Source organism: Pogoniulus pusillus, chromosome 4 (assembly GCF_015220805.1).
Source record: "Pogoniulus pusillus isolate bPogPus1 chromosome 4, bPogPus1.pri, whole genome shotgun sequence".
Classification (NCBI taxonomy): domain Eukaryota; kingdom Metazoa; phylum Chordata; class Aves; order Piciformes; family Lybiidae; genus Pogoniulus; species Pogoniulus pusillus.
The window spans coordinates 47533603-47554050 of record NC_087267.1 but is presented as its reverse complement, the minus strand read 5'-3'; the positions used below and the strand labels follow the sequence as shown (position 1 = coordinate 47554050).

The window sequence follows — 20448 nt, the reverse complement described above, 5'->3', positions numbered from 1 at the left end:
TGCCTCTCACTGGTGGGCACCATCTGACCACTGATCCTGGTGGGCATTGGCAATGCACCACCTGCTGCTGACACCATCTTGGCATTGGCACCACACTTTGGCCAAGCGGCCTGGATCAGCACCGTGATGCCAATGGGCATCGGAATGGTGCCACGATCCAGACAGACACTGGCACCAAGGCAAACTGGCACCACCATCACCACTGCCACCACCCAGTGCCAGCATCGTGCTCTGGCTAAGCTGCCTGGCACTAGCACCACAACCCAGCCCTGGCACCAGACTCTGGGTGAGCCATTTGGCACTGATGCCATCTGGTACTGGCACTACCTGGCACAGGCACCATGATTCAGCTGAGCTTCCTGGCACTTGCACTGAGCCTGCCTGAATCTCTTGGCACTGGCACCACTTGGCACCAGCACCATCATCTGGCACCACCTCCTGCCCCCTCCCTGTGTGACCTGGCACTGGCACCAGCTCCACTGCTACCACCTGGCACTGCTACCACCCAGCACTGGCACCAGCATCAATGCCATGCCCAAGCCACCTGGCACCAGTAACAGCCTAGGCACCAGCACTGGGCTCCTGGCACTGGTGCCAGGCTCCCTAGGGTGCCAAGGAAGATGTGCCCTCCTCAAACACTGCCTGGCACCCACCAACCAACCAGCACCCTGCTTGCCAACCAGCCAACCAATCAGTATCCTGCTCCCCCAACCAGGCAGCCAATCAGCATCCTGCTCACCCAACCAGCATCCTGCTCAACCAACCAGCCAGCCAATCAGCATCCTGCTCAACCAACCAGCCAGCCAATCAGCATCCTGCTCAACCAACCAGCCAGCCAATCAGCATCCTGCTCACCCAACCAGCCAGCCAATCAGCATCCTGCTCACCCAACCAGCCAACCAGCAGCTCAGCCAGGTGACCAATCACATCCAACAACCAGCATCTTGGCCAACCAATCAGCGTCTCACCAGCCAACCACTGTCAATCATTGCTTCAACCACCCAATCATGGCCAAGCAGCATCTCAACCAATCAGTCAAAGCCGTTGAGCACTTCAACCAACCAATCAGGGCCTACCAGCACCTCAGCCAACCAACTGCAGACAAGCAGAACCTCGACCAATCAGCATCTCAGCCAGCCAACCACAGCCAATCAACACTTCAACCAACCACAGCCAACTACCATCTCAGCCAACCAATCACAGCCAATCAACACTTCAACCAACCAATCCCGGCCAGCTATCATCTCAACCAACCAATCATGGCCAACCTGCATCTCAGCCAACCAACTGCAGACAAGCAGAACCTCAGCCAACCAGCATCTCAGCCAGCCAATCACAGCCAATCAACACTTCTACCAACCAATCACAGCCAGAGACCAATCTCAACCAACAACCACAGCCAATTACCATCTCAACCAATCAGCTATGGCAAACCAGCATCTGAATCAGCCCAGCACAGCCAACCAGAGCTGTAACCAACCAATCACAGCCAACCACTGTCTCAAGTGACCAATCACAGCAAACCAGCGTCTCACGCAACCAACCAACCAGTCACCATCCCAATCAGCCAACCACAGCCCAGCAGCACCATGGCCAACCAATCAACGAGCACCTCAGCCCACAGCCAATCACAGCCAACCACCATCTTAACCAACATCTCCATCAGCCAACCAGCACCTCAACCTGCCAACCAATCACAGCTGATCATCATCCTAACTAACCAATCACAGCCAGCCAATGTCTCCACCAGCCAGCCAGCCCCTCAACCTGTCAACCAATCACAGCTGGCCACCATCTTAACCAACCAATCACAGACAGCCAACATTGCCACCAGCCAACCAGTACCTCAACCTGACAACCAATCACAGCTGACCACCATCTTAACCAATCAATCACAGCCGACCAGCACCTCAACCTGCCAACCAATCACTGCCAACCAGCACCTCAACCTGACAACCAATCACAGCTGACCACCATCTTAACCAATCAATCACAGCTGACCAGCACCTCAACCTGACAACCAATCACTGCCGACCAGCACCTCAACCTGCCAACCAATCACAGCCGACCAGCACCTCAACCTGCCAACCAATCACAGCCGACCAGCACCTCAACCTGCCAACCAATCACAGTCAACCAGTACCTCAACCTGCCAACCAATCACAGCTGACCAGTACCTCAACCTGCCAACCAATCACAGCTGACCAGCACCTCAACCTGCCAGCCAATCACAGCCAACCAGCACCTCAACCTGCCAACCAATCACAGCCAACCAGCACCTCAACCTGCCAACCAATCACAGCTGACCAGCACCTCAACCTGCCAACCAATCACAGCTGACCACCATCTTATCCAACCAAACCAGCAGTCCCATTGGTTGGCCCATCAAACCCCTCCCATCCAATGGACCAATCAGCACCCAGGCAAGCAGCCAATCAGCTCTCTCAGCTACAACTAAACCCCACCCCCTCGTACAAGCTCTACTCTGCAGGGAGTGAATTAAAGGAGCTGCTGCTCCCCCCCCAGTTTGCACCAGTTTGTTACTGGGAGTGAGGACACACAGCACTGGCTGCAACTGGGGCACACTGGGTGGCACCCGAGCCTGGCACTGGGGCAGCTGGGAGTGCCCCCATGTCTGCTGCTGGGCTAACTGGGAGCACCCATACCTTGTACTGGGCTAACTGGGAGCACCCATACCTCGTACTGGCTAACTGGGAGCACCCACACCTCGTACTGGGGCTGACTGGGAGCACCCACACCTCGTCCTGGGGCTAACTGGGAGCACCCACACCTCGTCCTGGGGCTAACTGGGAGCACCCACACCTCGTCCTGGGCTAACTGGGAGCACCCATACCTCGTACTGGCTAACTGGGAGCACCCACACCTCGTCCTGGGGCTAACTGGGAGCACCCATACCTCGTCCTGGGCTAACTGGGAGCACCCATACCTCGTACTGGCTAACTGGGAGCACCCACACCTCGTACTGGGGCTGACTGGGAGCACCCATACCTCGTCCTGGGCTAACTGGGAGCACCCATACCTCGTACTGGGCTAACTGGGAGCACCCATACCTCGTACTGGGCTAACTGGGAGCACCCATACCTCGTACTGGCTAACTGGGAGCACCCACACCTCGTACTGGGGCTGACTGGGAGCACCCATACCTCGTCCTGGGCTAACTGGGAGCACCCACACCTCGTCCTGGGGCTAACTGGGAGCACCCACACCTCGTCCTGGGCTAACTGGGAGCACCCACACCTCATCCTGGGGCTGACTGGGAGCACCCACACCTCATCCTGGGGCTAACTGGGAGCACCCATACCTCGTACTGGCTAACTGGGAGCACCCATACCTCGTCCTGGGGCTGACTGGGAGCACCCACACCTCATCCTGGGGCTGACTGGGAGCACCCATACTTTGTACTGGGGCTGACTGGGAGCACCCACACCTCGTCCTGGGGCTGACTGGGAGCACCCACACCTCATCCTGGGGCTGACTGGGAGCACCCATACCTTGCACTGGGGCTGACTGGGAGCACCCACACCTCGTCCTGGGGCTGACTGGGAGCACCCACACCTCATCCTGGGGCTGACTGGGAGCACCCATACCTTGCACTGGGGCTGACTGGGAGCACCCACACCTCGTCCTGGGGCTGACTGGGAGCACCCACACCTCATCCTGGGGCTGACTGGGAGCACCCACACCTCGTCCTGGGGCTGACTGGGAGCACCCATACCTTGCACTGGGGCTGACTGGGAGCACCCACACCTCCTCCCAGTTGGCACTGGGCAAATTGAGTGCCCTCCCTTAAGGCTTTTGCTTTGCGGGGGTGGGCATGGGGATGAAGCAGTCTGTGCCCCCTCCCCCATATCTGACGTGGTGCCCCCTCCCCCCCCTGGCATCTTATCACAACCCTCTCACTTTACCCTCCCAGTGACCCCCTCCCCCTCTTCCCCCAACCCCCCCCACCCCTTCTCCATCCCCTCCCCCCCCCCCCAAACTTACGAGTGGAGCCCATGGACCCCCCCCTCAATCTGTGCTGCCATCGTCCTCTTCTCAAACTTCAGCTCCCCTGAGTACATCATTGACCTGGGTGGGGACACGGCGACGTTTTTGGGGAGGCCCCACCCCTGACCACACCCCTGACCCCACCCCTCCCCGCCCCCCCCCCCCCCCCCAGAGGCGTCACCTGAGGACCGAGAGGCTCCTGGCGCCGATGTCCTGGCAGCCGTGCTGGATGCCGGCGATCAGGTAAGGGACGAACTTATGGATGGAGCCTTTGTCCTGGATGGATCCGGACACCCCCTGGGCCACCTTCACCTTCTCACCTTCGCTGGGGGGAGGGGGACACAGGCATGGAACGTGAGGACCACCCCCACCCCTTCCATCCCCCTCCAGAGGACCACAAACCCACCGAGAGCCACCTGGAACCTCCCCTAGATCCCTTCCTATGAGATGGGCTTGTGCTGGAGGGGTCTCACCTTCACAGGGTGGGGGAAATAAGGTCATGATCCTCCACCTGGACCACCTAGATCCCACCAAGGAGCACCTAGAACCCACCAAGGACCACCTGGATCCCACCAAGGACCACCTAGATCCCCCTAAGAGCCACCTAGAACCCACCAAGAGCCACCTAGAACCTCCCCTAGATCCCTTCCTATGAGATGGGCTTGTGCTGGAGGGGTCTCACCTTCACAGGGTGGGGGAAATAAGGTCATGATTCTCCAACTGGACCACCTAGATCCCACCAAGGACCATCTAGATCCCCCTAAGAGCCACCTAGAACCCACCAAGAGCCACCTGGATCCCACTAAGAGCCACCTGGATCCCACCAAGCACCACCTAGAACCCACCAAGGACCACCTGGATCCCATCAAGAGCCACCTAGAACCCACCAAAGACCACCTGGATCCCATCAAGAGCCACCTAGAACCCACCAAGGACCATCTAGGACCTCCCCAAGATCCCTTCCTATGAGATGGGCTTGTGTTGGAGGGGTCTCACCTTCACTGGGTGGGGGAAATAAAGTCATGGACCCCCACCTGGACCACCTAGATCCCACCAAGGATCACCTAGCACCCACTAAGAGCTACTTAGAACCCACCAAGGGCCACCTAGACCCTCCTCAAGACCCCCTCCTATGAGATGATCTTGTGCTGGATGGGTCTCACCACCCCTCCAGCCACCTTCTCCTTGTCACCTTCACTGGGTGAGGGAAATAAAGTCATGATCCCCCACCTGGACCACCTAGAACCCACCAAGGACCACCTAGAACCCACCAAGGACCACCTAGAACCCACCAAGAGCCACCTAGAACCTCCCCAAGACCCTCTCCTGGTGATGGTTATGGCTGAACCTCTCAGCCTGGCTGGCTCCTACCACCCTTTGAGCTACCTTCACTTGGCCACCTTGACTTGAGTGGGACACAGTGACCCTGGGGGGGGGACACAATGACATTGGGAGGGGGGGTTGGATATTGGGCCCCCCCCCCAAGTCCCCCCTAGTGAGTCATTTACGGCTGAGCCTCTCAGCCTGGCTGGCTCCTACCACCCTTTGAGCTACCTTCACTTGGCCACCTTGACTTGAGTGGGATACAGTGACCCTGGGGGGGGGACACAATGACCCTGGGGGGGTGTGGATGGATCCTGGGGACCTCTCCCCCCTCTCAGCCCCCCCAGAGTGGTACCTGAAGTAACGCTTCTGGCTGCTGCTGCTCTTCTCCATGGCATCCAAGGAGCCCATGCCCCTGTACTGCTTCAGCCTCACCCCCTCCGAGAAGAAGAACTCCCCAGGGGCTTCCGTGGTGGCAGCCAGCAGGGACCCCATCATCACTGGGCACAGGTGGGCACAGATGTTAGAGGGCCACCCCTCTCCCACACCCCCCCACTCGCACCAGGTGGCACCAGAGGTTGGCATCAACGTGGGTACAAAGATAAGGGAGAGCCCAAAGAGGTAACTGTGAAGGTGTCGGGGAGGGGGGAGAAAGGGAGAAGGTAGATGTGGGGTATTGGTGCCAGGTGGTGCCACACTGCCCACCCTCGTGGGTGATGCTTGGCGCCAAGGTGGGTGCTGCTATGGGGGCCAGGTGGTGCTACACTGCCCACCCCTGTGGGTGCTTCTATGGGTGCCAAGTGGTGCTACACTGCCCACCCCTGAGGGTGCTTCTATGAGTGCCAGGAGGTGCCACACTGCCCACCCTCGTGGGTGATGCTTAGTGCCAAGGTGGGTGCTGCTATGGGGGCCAGGTGGTGCCACACTGCCCACCCCCGTGGGTGCTTCTATGGGTGCCAGGAGGTGCCACACTGCTCACCCTCGTGGGTGCTGCTTGGTGCCAAGGTGGGCATCACTATGGGTACCAGGTGGTGCCACACTGCCCACCCTCGTGGGTGCTTCTATGGGGGCCAGGTGGTGCCACTATGCTCACCCTCTGGGGTGCTACCTGGTGCCAGGGTGGGCACCACTACAGGTGCTGCTTGGTGCCAGGGTGTGCACTGCTGTGGGTGCCAGGTGGTGACATACTGCCCAGCCTCATCTTTGTGGGTGCTACTTGGTGCCAAGGTGGGCACCACTATAGGTGCCAGACAGTGACACACTGCCCGCCCTCATGGGTGCTGCCTGGTGCCAGGGCAGGCACCATTATGAGTGCCAGGTGGTGACACACTGCCTACCTTTATGGGTGCTACCTTGTGCCAGGTTGGGCATCCCTGTGGCTGTTGGGTGTTGCCAAGTTTGGCACCAGAGGGAATGGTCACCCTTGTGGGTGTCAGGTGATGAGGCTGGCACCAATGTGGGTGCCAGCTTGGTGCCAGGATGACCACCATCACTGTGGATGTCAGGTTGGTGACAGAATGGGCACCACAATGGGTATCAAGTATGCCAGGCTGGCCACCTCCATACATGCCAAGTGGTGCCACGGCTGGCATCACTACAGCAGCTGCTTGGTGGCAAGATGCCACCAGTGGTGATGCCAGGCAGATGCCATCCTATCACCCAGTGACTCTACCACCTGGAGTCAGCTTTGGCACCTCTCTGGGTGCCAACCACAGCTCTTGGATGCCCACTTTTGATGCCCAGCCCACACTTACCAGTGGATGCCCCCAGTGCCAAGGCCTTCACCAGGTGCCCCACGGTGCGGATGCCGCCGTCGGCGATGACTGGCACCCCGAAGCGCCTGGCATACTCTGCCACCTTGTAGACAGCTGTGCCCTGAGGCCTGCCACATGCCATCACTGTGGGGACACTGCTGTCACCACCCCTGCCACCAACCCCCCTGCCCACCCCAGCACCTGGCACTGCCACCACCCCCCAAAAGTCAGCCGGGGGGACTCGGAGGGGGCATAAAGCATTGGGGACACTGCAGGGACACACTGAGGGGACAGGGAGGGGACACAGGAGGGCATGGTGGGGACACTGAGGGCACTCAGCTGCTCTGTGCCTCACCTCAGAGGGGACACAGAGCACTGGGGACAGGGAGGGGACATAGGTGGGGCACACTGAGGGGACCCTGGGGTGGCACTGGGGAGGTGGCACTCACCCTCCTGGGTGATGCAGATGGACCCACAGCCCATGCCCACCCTGAGGGCATCCACGCCAGCGTCGATCAGGTTCTTGGCCTGGGCAGCAGTGACAACTAGAAAGGGGTTGGTGGCACCCATTAGCTCCCAGTGCCTCCCAGTGTGCCCCCTGGGGCCACCTCACTTCCCCTTCTGTGCCCTCCCAGTGCCCTCCACAGTAACCCAGATGCCCTCCCCGTGCCCTCCCAGTTCCCCTCTGTGCCCTCCCAGTGCCCTCCAGAGTGTCCCAGTTCCCTCCCTGTACCCTCCCTCTCCTCTATGCCCTCCCAGTTCCCCTCTGTGCCCTCCCAGTGCCTTCTAGAGTGCCACAGTTCCCTCCTTGTGCCCTCCCAGTGCCTTCTCGAGTGCCCCAGTTCCCTCCCTGTGCCCTCCCAGTGCCCCTTTATGCCCTTCCAATGCCCTCCCAGTGCCTTCTAGTGTGCCCCAGTTCCCTCCCTGTGCCCTCCCAGTTCCCCCCCATTTCCCTCTTAGTGCCTCCCAGTTCCCTCCCAGTGCCCTCCAATCCTCCCCATTATGCTCTCCCAGAGCCTCCCAGTGCCTCCCAGTTCACCAATCCCCCCTAGCTCCCTCCCAGCGCCCCCAGGATGCTCTCCCAGTGCTCCCAGTGCCTCCCAGTTCACCAATCCCCCCCAGCTCCCTGCCAGCCCCCCCAGGATGCTCTCCCAGTGCCTCCCAGTTCACCGTTGCCACCGATGACCTGCAGCTCAGGGTACTTGTGCTTGATGTACTGGATCATGCTGATCTGGTAGATGGAGTTCCCCTGGGATGAGTCCTGGGGGGCACCAAAGTGGGCACATGACAGGAGAGTGGGCACTGGCTGCCAGCTGGGGCCGGGGGGAGGGCACACAGAGGCAGTGGGAGGCACTGGAAGGGCAGCAAAGGGCACTGGGAGGGAAGGGGGTGGCACTGGGTGGGCATGGAGAGGCAATAGGAGACATTGAGATGGTGATGGGAGGGCACTGGCAGGCATTGGGGTGGCACCGGAGGCAGGGAGAGGGCACTGGGAATGGACTGAGTGCATTGGGAGGGCACAGAGGGGCAGAGGTAGGCATTGGGATGGGAATAGAAGGGCACTAGGAGGGCATTGAGGGCATTGGGAGGGCACAGAGGGGCAGAGGTAGGCATAAGGATGGGAATAGAAGGGCACTGGGAGAGTACTGGGAGCACTGAGAGGGCACTGGGAGGGAATTGAGGGCATTGGGAGGGCACTGGGGGAGTATTTGAGGCATTAGGAGGGCACAGAGGGGCAGAGGTAGGCACTGGGATGGGAACAGAAGGGCACTAGGAGGGCATTGAGGGCATTGGGAGGGCACTGGCAGAGTACTGGGGGCACTGGGAGGGTACAGAGGGGCAGTGGTAAGCATTGGGATGAGAATAGAAGGGCACTGGGTGGCATTAGAGGGCACTGGGACAGTACTGAGAGCGAACTCAGGGCACTGGGAGGGCAAATAAGGGCATTGGAGGCAGAATGGAAAGGTACTGGGAGGCATTGGGGGGATGGGGGGGGGAAAGAGGGGGGGAGAGAAAGAGGGCACAGAGGTGGCATGAGAGGGTACTGGGAGAGCACCCAGGAGGGAAGGCAGCGAGAGCCCCCCCGGGAAGGGCAGGGAGCGAGGGCTGGGAGCAGGCTCTGCCTCAGCCCCGGCGCCGAGAGGGCAGCGCCAGCAGTGCCGCCGGCAGTGGCGCCCCCTGGCGGCCGCGGTACGAACCAGCACCACCAGGTCGACGCTGGCCTGCACCAGCAAGAGGGGAAAGGGGGGGATACGAAAGAAGGGGGGGACAGAAAGAGGGGGGGGACAGAAAGAGGGGGGGGACAGAAAGAGGGGGGGGGACAGAAAGAGGGGGGGGGACAGAAAGAGGGGGGGGACAGAAAGAGGGGGGGGGGACAGAAAGAGGGGGGGGGGACAGAAAGAGGGGAGAAGGAAGGGGGGGGGGAAAAGAGGGGAGAAGAAAGAGGGGGGGAAAGAAAGAGGGGGGGAAAGAAAGAGGGGGGGGAAAGAAAGAGGGGGGGAAAGAAAGAGGGGGGGAAAGAAAGAGGGGGGGAAAGAAAGAGGGGGGGAAAGAAAGAGGGCACAGAGGTGGCATGAGAGGGTACTGGGAGAGCACCCAGGAGGGAAGGCAGCGAGAGCCCCCCCGCGAAGGGCAGGGAGCGAGGGCTGGGAGCAGGCTCTGCCTCAGCCCCGGCGCCGAGCGGGCAGCGCCAGCAGTGCCGCCGGCAGTGGCGCCCCCTGGCGGCCGCGGTACGAACCAGCACCACCAGGTCGACGCTGGCCTGCACCAGCAGATCCAGGCGGTACTTGTCGTCCTCGCGGGTGCCGATGGCGGCGCCGCACAGCAGCTGCTTCCGCCCGTCCTTGGAGGCCAAGGGATGCTCCCGGTTCTTCTTCAGGTCCGTGCGGGCGATGATGGCCACCAGCTCGTCGCTGGAGTTCACGATGGGCAGCTTGCCTGCGGGCAGGCACACGGCGGCGGGGGAGGAGAGGGAATGTCAAATTGGGGAAGTGGAGGGATGGGAGAGGTGCAGGGATGGGGGAGGTTGAAGGATGGAGAAGGTCGAGGGGTGGAGAATGTCAAATGGGGGAGGTCAAGGGATGGGGAACATTAAGGGATGGAGAACGTCAGATAGGGGAGGTTGAGGGATGGAGGAGGTCAAATGGGGGAGGTCAAGGGATGGGGAACATTAAGGGATGGGGAACATAAAGGGATGGAGAACGTCAGATGGGGGAGGTTGAGGGATGGAGGAGGTCAAATGGGGGAGGTCAAGGGATGGAGATCATAAAGGGATGGAGATCATAAAGGGATGGAGATCATAAAGGGATGGAGATCATAAAGGGATGGAGAATGTCAGATGGGGGAGGTTGAAGGATGGAGAATGTCAAATGGGGGAGGTTGAGAGATGGAGGAGGTCAAATGGGGCAGGTGGAGGGATGGGGGAGGTTGAAGGATGGAGAAGGTTGAGGGATGGAGGAGGTCAAATGGGGGAGGTCAAGGGATGGGGAACATAAAGGGATGGGGAACATAAAGGGATGGGGAACATAAAGGGATGGGGAACATAAAGGGATGGAGAACGTCAGATGGGGGAGGTTGAAGGATGGAGAAGGTTGTGGGATGGAGAATGTCAAATGGGGGAGGTTGAGGGACGAGAGAACATTAAGGGATGGAGAATGTTAGATGGGGGAGGTTGAAGGATGGGGAAGGTTGTGAGATGGAGAATGTCAAATGGGGGAGGTCAAAGGATGGAGGACATTAAGAGGGATGGAGAAGATTAAGGGATGGAGAACATCAGATGGGGGAGGGTGAGGGATGAATAACATCAAATGGGGCAGGTTGAAGGATGGAGGAGGTCAAATGGGGAAGGTGGAGGGATGGGGCAGGTTGAGGGATGGAGAAGGTCAAATGGGGTGGGTTGTGGGATGAAGAATATTAAATGGGGGAGGTCATAGGATGGAGAACATTGAGGGATGTGGAATGTCACATGAGGGAGGTCAAGGGATGGAGAACATCAAGGGGTGGGAGATCATTGAGGGGTGGAAGAGGTTGAGGGATGGAGGAGATCAAGAGGTGGAGACTGTCGAGGGCTGGAGGAGGCAGAGGGATGGAGACCATCAAGGGGTAGGGGAGGTCGAGGGATGGAAGAGGTCAAGGGATGGAGAATGTCAAGACAGGGGAGGTCAAGGGATGGGGGAGAGTGCCCAGGGAAACAGGAAGGGATGGAGGGGGACACCAAGGGACGGGGATGAAGGGAGGTTGGAGGATGGAGATGACATGGAGATGACCCCAGTGCTGAGGTGGAGGCATGGAGGTGAGCCCAAGGGATGAGGTGACCCCAGGGTGGTGGCAGGAGGTGACCCCATGGCTGACGTCTCCCTCTCTGTACCCTTCTTGCTGCGCTGCAGGATCTCATTGGCCTCTTTCAGGGTGATGCCAGCAGGTGCCACCACCAGGTCATTACGTTTGGTCATCACCTGAGCGGGGGTCATTGTCACCAGGGCCCTCAATCCCACCCCATCCAACCCTGTCCCACCTCATCTCCTCCCGTTCTGGTGTCCTGCCTCATCCTATCCTATCCCACCCCGCTTACCCTATCCCACCCAGCTCACCCTATCCCATCTCCATCCACCCTATTCCATTCCCATCCCTTCCCCATCCATCCCACCCCACCCACCCTTTCCCATCCCCATCCATCCTATCCCACCCCATCCATTGTATCCCACCCCACTTGCCCTATCTCATCCCCATCCATCCTATCCCAGCCCACTCATCCTATTCCACCCCACTCACCCTATCCCATCCCTATCCATCCTATCCCACCTCATCCATCCTCTCCCACCCCACCCACTCTATTCCATCCCCATCCATCCTATCCCACCCCACTCACCCTATCCCATCCACATCCATCCTATCCCACCCCATCCATCCTATCCCACCCCACCCACTCAATTCTATCTCCATCCTTCGTATCCCATCCCCATGCATTCCACCCCACCCACTCTATTCCATCCCCATCCACCCTATCCCACCCCATCCATCCTATCCCATCCCCATGCATCCCACCCCATCTATTCTATCCCACCCACTCTATTCCATCCCCATCCATCCTCTCTCATCCCACCCACTCTATTCAATCCCCATCCATCCTATCCCACCCCACTTGCCCTATCCCATCCCCATCAATCCTCTCCCACCCTACCCACTCTATTCCATCCCCACTCATTCTATCCCACCCCACTCACCCTATCCCATCCCCATCCATCCTCTCCCACCCCACCCACTCAATTCCATCCCCATCCATCCCACCCCACCCACTCTATTCCATTCCCATCCATCCTATCCCACCCCATCCATCCCACCCCACACCAACCACTCTATTCCATCCCCATCCATCCTATCCCATCCCCACTCATCCTATCCCACCCCACTCATCCTCCCACCCCACCCATCCTATCCCATTCCCATCCATCCCACCCCACCCACTCCCAACACACCCATCCCCCTCCCCACTCCCTTATCCTATATCCCCTCCTCCCTCCCCCTCTCCCTTCTCCCATCCCTCCCTCCCCCTTTCTCACCTCTCCCAGCCTCATCCCATGATCCCTCTCTCCCAGGAAGTCGATATCCCGGGATGTGACCATCCCTTCCAGTTTGCTTCCCAACCTCCCTGTCTGAGTGACTGGAATGCCAGAGAATCCATGCCGGGATTTAGCCTCCCACACGTCCCCTACCGTCTGCGTGGGGCTCAGCACCACCGGGTCAGTGATGAAGCCCTGCTCGAATTTCTTTGGGGGGGGGAAGAAAGGGGGGGGAGGGGGGAGAAGGGGGGGACCCCCCCAAAAAAGTCATTGGTTAGAGGTGAGGGCATCCTCACACCCCCCCCCCTCCTTCCCCTCCTCGTGCTTTTTAGGTGCCCCCCACCCAAATGAAATTTGGGTGGGGGGCACCTAAAAAACACGAGGAGGGGGAGGGGGAAGGGGGATATTGGGGTGTCCTGAGGGGGGGTAGATAAATAGGGTGGGGGGCAGCTAAAAAGCATGAGGAGAGGAGGGGGGAGTAGATAAATGGGGTGGGGGGCACCTCAAAAGCATGAGGAGAGGAGGGGGAGGGGATATTGGGGTGTCCTGAGTGTGGGGTGTAGTTAAATGGGGTGAGGGGCAGCTAAAAAGCATGAAGAGAGGAGGGGGGGGTAAATAAATTGGATGGGGGGCACCTCAAAAGCATGAGGAGAGGAGGGGGCGTGGATAAATGGGGTGGGGGGCACCTCAAAAGCATGAGGAGAGGAGGGGGAAGTAGATAAATGGGGTGGGGGGCACCTCAAAAGCATGAGGAGGGGGGGGGGTAGATAAATGGGGTGGGGGGCACCTCAAAAGCATGAGGAGAGGAAGGGGGGTGGATAAATGGGGTGGGGGACACCTCGAAAGCATGAGGAGAGGAGGGGGAGGGGGAATATTGGGGTGTCCAAAGGGGGGAGGTAGTAAAAAGGGGTGGGGGGCACCTAAAAAACACGAGGAGGGGAGGGGGGATTGGGGTGCCCCAAGGAGGGGCACCTAAAATAGAGGGAGGGGGTCTGGGGTACCCCAAGGTGGGGGGGGGGGGGCATACAAAATAAAGGGGTAGGGGTTTGGGGGGGGTCCCCTCCTAATTTTTGGGTGTGCCCCCCCCTCCCCGACCAACACCCCCCAACCCCTCTGGGTGCCCTTTGCCCTTCCCAGTGCCCCCCTACCATCCCCTTCCCCAACACCTCCCAACCCCTGGTGCCCCCCAACCCCTCTGGGTGCCCTTTGCCCTTCCCAGTGCCCCTCTACCACCCCCTTCCCCACCACCCCCCAACCCCTGGTGCCCCCCAACCCCTCTGAGTGCCCTTTGCCCCTTCCAGTGCCCCCCCCAGTGCCCCTACCTTGACCTTCCGCACCTCATTGGCCTGGAATTCAGGGGTGCAGTTGTGGTGGATGATGCCAATGCCACCCATCAGCTGAGGGGCAAAGGGGGGGGGCACAAAAGAGAGGGGGTGAGGGGGGGGTCAAAAGGGCACCCCCAAAAATTGGGTGCCCCCTCCCTGAAATTCTACTGGCATTAGACAAGCAACAGTGCCCCAGATCAGACTGGGAACAGAGTGGGCACCCCAAAGCCTGGCTGGGGTGGGCACACACAGCTCCCAGGTCAGGCTGGGCACCCCAAAACCTGGCTGGGGTGGGCACACACAGCTCCCAGGTCAGAGTGGGCACCTCAAAACCTGACTGGGTGGGCACACACAGCTCCCAGGTCAGGCTGGGCACCCCAAAACCTGTCTGGATGGGCACACACAGCTCCCAGGTCAGGCTGGGCACCCCAAAACCTGGCTGGGTGGGCACACACAGCTCCCAGGTCAGAGTGGGCACCACCCAATGCATTCCAGTGCCACCCAGTTCCCTCCAGCTCTCCTCTTACCACCTCTCTTCCCCATCACCCCCCAACCCCTGGTGCTCCCCAGCCCTCTGGGTGCCCTTTAGTCCCTTCATTCTCCCTCCATCACTCCAACCAGTTGCTCCCAGTGCTTCTCAGTGCCTCCCAGTCTATCCCAGTTGCTCCCAGTCTATCCCAATGCCTCCCAGTTCCCTCCAGCTCTCCTTTTACCACCTCTGTTCCCCATCACCCCCAGCCTCTGGTGCCCCCCATGCCCTCTGGGTGCCCTCTAGCCCCTCCGATCCCACTCCATCTCTCCTCCCAGTGGCTCCCAGTCTATCCCAGTTGCTCCCAGTCTATCCCAGTGCTCACTGCCATGGCTATTGCCATCTCAGCCTCGGTGACAGTGTCCATGGGGGAGGAGATCAGAGGAGTCTTCAGGGTGATCTTGCGAGTCAGGGCTGAGGTCAGGTCCTGGTGAGGGGACAGGGATGTCACCGAGGGGGGGACACACAGACACACCGTGGGGGTGTCCCCTCTGGGGTAGAGGGGCACAGAGGTGGCACCCTGAAGGGGACAAGGATGGCACCTCAGGGGACAATGACATAGGGGTGGTAGCCCTGGGGGTGGGGGGGATGGATGTGAGGACATCATCCATGAGGAGGTCACCCGAGGGGGGGAAGAAGTCACCTTGAGGGGTGTGGGGGGGGTGACAAACAAGGATGGCACCTTGGAAGGTGGACAGAGCATGGGGACATCATCTGGGGGACAGAAGGATGCCACCCTGGGAGGGGCACAAGGATGTCACCTTGGGAGAGGTCACCCACAGGATGTCACCCCTGGGGACAGGGCATGGGGATGGTGTCCTGAGGGGGGGCATGAGATGTCACCTTGGGGGGGGACACACAAGGACAGCACCTCAGGGGGGCAACGACATGGGGACATCACCCTTAAGTGGGCACAGGGATGCCACCCTGGTGTAGGGACAGGTGGGCACCACCCCGGGGGCAGGGTTCACAGGGATGCCACCCCGGGGGGTGGGGGCAGATGTCCCAGAGATGCCACCCCGGGGGAGAGTGGTGCCAGGACTCACCACCTCATCTGCTGTGAAGTCAATGAAGCCAGGAAGGATGAGGAAGTCACTGTGAGGTGGGGAGGACACAGAGAGGACATTAAGGGGAGATGTGGGGGGAGGGTCCCTAATGTCACTTTCCCCCCCAACCCCACATTAACTCTCCCAGTTTCATACTGGGTGGGCACACACATGCCAGCGGTGCCAACTGGGCTGGGGGGAAGTCAAAGTTGAGGGAGAGGGGAAGGCTGAAGGGGGGGGGGAGGTGTGCCCACTTACTTGTAGGTGAGCCCCTCCGAGGAGGCAAAGAGCTGCTGAGCTGTCAGCCCATCCTCGGGCACGTAACCAGTGCCACCACTGATCAGGTAGTCTGCCATACTGGGAGACAAGGGAAGAGGAGGGGGCGGACTGGGACCCCCCCTGAGGGCAAAGACCCCTCCTCAAAAAGACAAGAACGCTTCCACCACCCCCCCCACCCCCCCAAAACCATCTTCCTGGTATCACTGGCACAGGGAGTGGCACTAGGACCCAGACAGCACTGGGACAACTCATCGGGCACCCATTGGCACCAATAACAACTGGCACTGGGAGAGGGAGTGGCACTAGGACCCAGACAGCACTGGGACAACGCATCTGGCACCCATTGGCACCAGTAACAACTGGCACTAGGAGAGAGAGTGGCACTAGGACCCAGACAGCACCGGGACAACACATCGGGCACCCACTGGCACCAGTAACAACTGGCACTAGGAGAGAGAGTGGCACTAGGACCCAGACAGCACCGGGACAACACATCTGGCACCCATTGGCACCAGTAACAACTGGCACTAGGAGAGAGAGTGGCACTAGGACCCAGACAGCACCGGGACAACACATCTGGCACCCATTGGCACCAGTAACCACTGGCACTGGGAGAGAGAGTGGCACTAGGACCCAGACAGCACCGGGACAACACATCTGGCACCCATTGGCACCAGTAACCACTGGCACTGGGAGAGGGAGTGGCACTAGGACCCAGACAGCACCGGGACAACACATCTGGCACCCATTGGCACCAGTAACCACTGGCACTGGGAGAGAGAGTGGCACTAGGACCCAGACAGCACCGGGACAACACATCGGGCACCCATTGGCACCAGTAACAACTGGCACTAGAAGAGAGAGTGGCACTAGGACCCAGACAGCACCGGGACAACACATCTGGCACCCACTGGCACCAGTAACCACTGGCACTGGGAGAGGGAGTGGCACTAGGACCCAGACAGCACCGGGACAACACATCTGGCACCCACTGGCACCAGTAACCACTGGCACTGGGAGAGGGAGTGGCACTAGGACCCAGACAGCACCGGGACAACACATCTGGCACCCATTGGCACCAGTAACCACTGGCACTGGGAGAGAGAGTCGCACTAGGACCCAGACAGCACCGAGACAACGCATCGGGCACCCACTGGCACCAGTAACCACTGGCACTGGGAGAGAGAGTGGCACTAGGACCCAGACAGCACCGAGACAACGCATCGGGCACCCACTGGCACCAGTAACAACTGGCACTGGCACCACTAAACCTCCCTCCATTGGCATCTTGACCCCCTCACAAGACCAAACCTACCCCCCCGCCCCCCCAGTAGGAAGACCCTCACCCATACTGGGAGCCAACTTGGCACTGGGGCAGGGGGTGGCACTAGGACCCATCGGACATTCACTGGCACCAGTAACCCCCCCAAAGGGTCACCCACAGGCACCAGTAAGCTTCCCCTCTACACCAGTAAACCACTCTGGACCCCTCACTGGCACCAGTAACCCCCCACACCGCCACCAGTAACTCCTTTACCCCCACCAGTAACCCCTCAACGGGCACCAGTAGCTCCCTTACCCCCACCAGTAGCTCCCCCTCCGCCACCAGTAACCCCCCAAGACCCCTCACTGGCACCAGTAACCCCCCAACGGGCACCAGTAACTCCCCCTCTGCCACCAGTAACCCCCCCCCAGAGCTCTCACTGGCACCAGTAACCCTCCCCCCCGCCACCAGTAACCCCCCAACGGGCACCAGTAACTCCCTTACCCCCACCAGTAACCCCCCAAGACCCCTCACTGGCACCAGTAACTCCCTTACCCCCACCAGTAACGCACCCCCCCCGCCACCAGTAACCCCCCAAGGGGCACCAGTAACTCCCCTACCCCCACCAATAACCTCCCAACGGGCACCAGTAACTCCCTTACCCCCACCAGTAACCCCCCCGGACCCCTTACTGGTACCTTTAGCCCCCCCCTACCGCCACCAGTAACTCCCTTACCCCCACCAGTAACTCCCCCCCCCCTCCACCAGTAACCCCCCTACCGCCACCAGTAACTCCCCCCGCACCCCTTACTGGCACCAGTAACCCCCCCAAATCCCTCCACTGGCACCAGTACCCCCCCCCCCCCCGACCCCCCCCCATCACCACACCTGCACCGCTCGCCTGGTTACTGGGAGCGACTCCCCTTACTGGGAGCCTCCCAGTTAGGAGTGGGGGTGGGGACTGGGGAGGGTCCCAGCATGAAGGACTTCCCAGTAAGGGTATCCCAGTCCCAGTATGGGGGTCCCAGTAACTGGGAGGGGGGGGGAGGGTGTCCCAGTTGTGTGTGTCCCCCCCCCCAGTCCGGGGGTCCCGGCGCGTTGCGGTACCCGCAGCAGCCCCAGCGCAGGGCGTGGCACTGGGAGGAGGAGGAGGAGGAGGAGGAGGAGGAGGAGGAGGAGGAAGGGGGGGGGGGGGGGGAGGGGGCGGGGCTGATATTTCCTGGCTCAGGATTGGCTGCTGCAGCTTCCCCCCGCCCCATCCCCTTCCCTCCCAGTAAGCCCCAGTGCCTTCCAGTCGCCCATCCCAGCACCGCCCAGTATCAGCTCCCAGTAAGCCTCCTGGCATCCCAGTAACGCTCCCAGTAACCTGCTGGCTTCACCCTACCTCGCTGGCGCACATCTCCCAGTAGCCTCCCAGTAACCTCCCAGCAGCCTCCCAGTAACACCCCAGTAACCTCCCAGTAGCCCAGCGCTCCCCCTCCCAACTCCCAGTACGCTCCCAGTACGCTCCCAGTACGCTCCCACTGCTGCCTTCTCACGACTCAGCGCCCCTCCTCCAGCCCCCCCAGCATCCTCCCAGTACACCCCAGTATTACTCCAGCACCACCTCAGCATCACCCCAGTACATCCCAATATCAACCCAGTACCTCCCAGTACACCCCAGTATCACCTTCGTATCACTTCAGTATCACCCCAGTACCACCCTAGATTCACCCCAATACACCCCAGTACCCTCCCAGTGTCACCCTAGATTCACCCCAATACATCCCAGTACACCCCAGTATCATCCCAGTACCCTCCCAGTGTCACCCTAGATTCACCCCAATACATCCCAGTACACCCCAGTATCATCCCAGTACCCTCCCAGTGTCATCCTAGATTCACCCCAATACATCCCAGTACCCTCCCAGTGTCATCCTAGATTCACCCCAATACATCCCAGTACACCCCAGTATCATCCCAGTACCCTCCCAGTGTCACCATAGATTCACCCCAATACATCCCAGTACACCCCAGTATCATCCCAGTACCCTCCCAGTGTCACTCTAGAGTGACCCCAATACACCCCAGTAACCTCCCAGTATCACCCTAGATTCACCCCAATACACCCCAGTACACACCATTATCACTCCAGTATGCCCCAGTACCCTCCCAGTATCACCCCAGTACACCCCAATACACTCCAATATGGCCCAGTACCCTCCCAGTATCACCCCAGTATGCCCCAATACACACCAGTATGCCCCAGTACCCTCCCAGTATCACTCCAGTATGCCCCAATACACCCCAGTATGCCCCAGTACCCTCCCAGTATCACTCCAGTATGCCCCAATACACACCAGTACGCCCCAGTACCCTCCCAGTATCACCCTAGTATGCTCCAATACACCCCAGTATGCCCCAGTACCCTCCCAGTATCACCCCAGTATCACTCCAGTATGCCCCAATACACCCCAGTATGCCCCAGTACCCTCCCAGTATCACCCCAGTATGCCCCAATACACCCCAGTATGCCCCAGTACCCTCCCAGTATCACCCCAGTATCACTCCAGTATGCCCCAATACACACCAGTGTGCCCCAGTACCCTCCCAGTATCACCCCAGTACGCTCCAATACACCCCAGTACGCCCCAGTATCCTCCAGTATTACCCCAGATTCACCCCAGTATGCCCCAGTATCACGCTCCAGTCCATCCCAGTACCCTCCCAGTATCACCCCAATACACCGCAGTACACACCAGTATCACCCCAGTACCCTCCCCGTATCACTCCAGTCCATCCCAGTATCACTCCAGTAGGTCCCAGTCCACCCCAGTATCACCCCAGATTCACCCCCACACGCGCCAGTACCACCCCACTGTCACTCCAGTACAGCCCAGTTCACCCCAGTACCACCCTGCCGCTGCCCCCCCGCCCCCAGCAGGCTCCCAGTCTCCCCGCGCCGCCCTCCCAGTATCTCCCAGTCCCTTACCTGGGCTCGCCCACGGCGCCGCTGCGGGGCGGGGAGCGGCACTTAACTGGGAGCAGCTGGGATTAACTGGGAGCCCCGCCCCCGCACATCCCCGTGCTCCCAGTGCTGCCCAGTACAAACCAGTACACAGCTGTGCATCCCAGTACACCCCAGTGCAAACCAGTACACAGCTGTGCATCCCAGTACACCCCAGTGCTGCCCAGTACAAACCAGTACAGAGCTGTGCATCCCAGTACACCCCAGTGCTGCCCAGTACAAACCAGTACAGAGCTGTGCATCCCAGCACACCCCAGTGCTGCCCAGTACAAACCAGTACACAGCTGTGCATCCCAGCACACCCCAGTGCTGCCCAGTACAAACCAGTACACAGCTGTGCATCCCAGTACACCCC

At 60.1% G+C, this 20448-nt stretch overlaps 1 protein-coding gene across 3 annotated transcripts; it reads right to left on the bottom strand.

The window, feature by feature from the left end:
- Window positions 1-4001: 4001 nt before the first annotated feature.
- On the bottom strand, window positions 4002-20144 carry LOC135175007 (inosine-5'-monophosphate dehydrogenase 1). Of its 3 annotated transcripts, none has more exons than XM_064142801.1 (14): window positions 20058-20144; window positions 15802-15900; window positions 15544-15592; window positions 14823-14924; window positions 13966-14040; window positions 12644-12850; window positions 11452-11539; window positions 9823-10022; window positions 8256-8346; window positions 7535-7630; window positions 7086-7229; window positions 5687-5831; window positions 4190-4333; window positions 4002-4089 (listed from the first exon to the last, which is right to left on the bottom strand). In XM_064142801.1, the coding sequence occupies exons 2-14, from the start codon at window positions 15897-15899 to the stop codon at window positions 4002-4004; spliced, it is 1527 nt and encodes a 508-aa protein (XP_063998871.1). In that variant the 5' UTR covers window position 15900; window positions 20058-20144. The 3 variants fall into 3 exon arrangements, with proteins under 3 accessions (XP_063998871.1, XP_063998872.1, XP_063998870.1); XM_064142802.1 differs by lacking the exon at window positions 20058-20144 and adding an exon at window positions 18194-18215; XM_064142800.1 differs by lacking the exon at window positions 20058-20144 and adding an exon at window positions 17975-18166.
- Window positions 20145-20448: the final 304 nt, after the last annotated feature.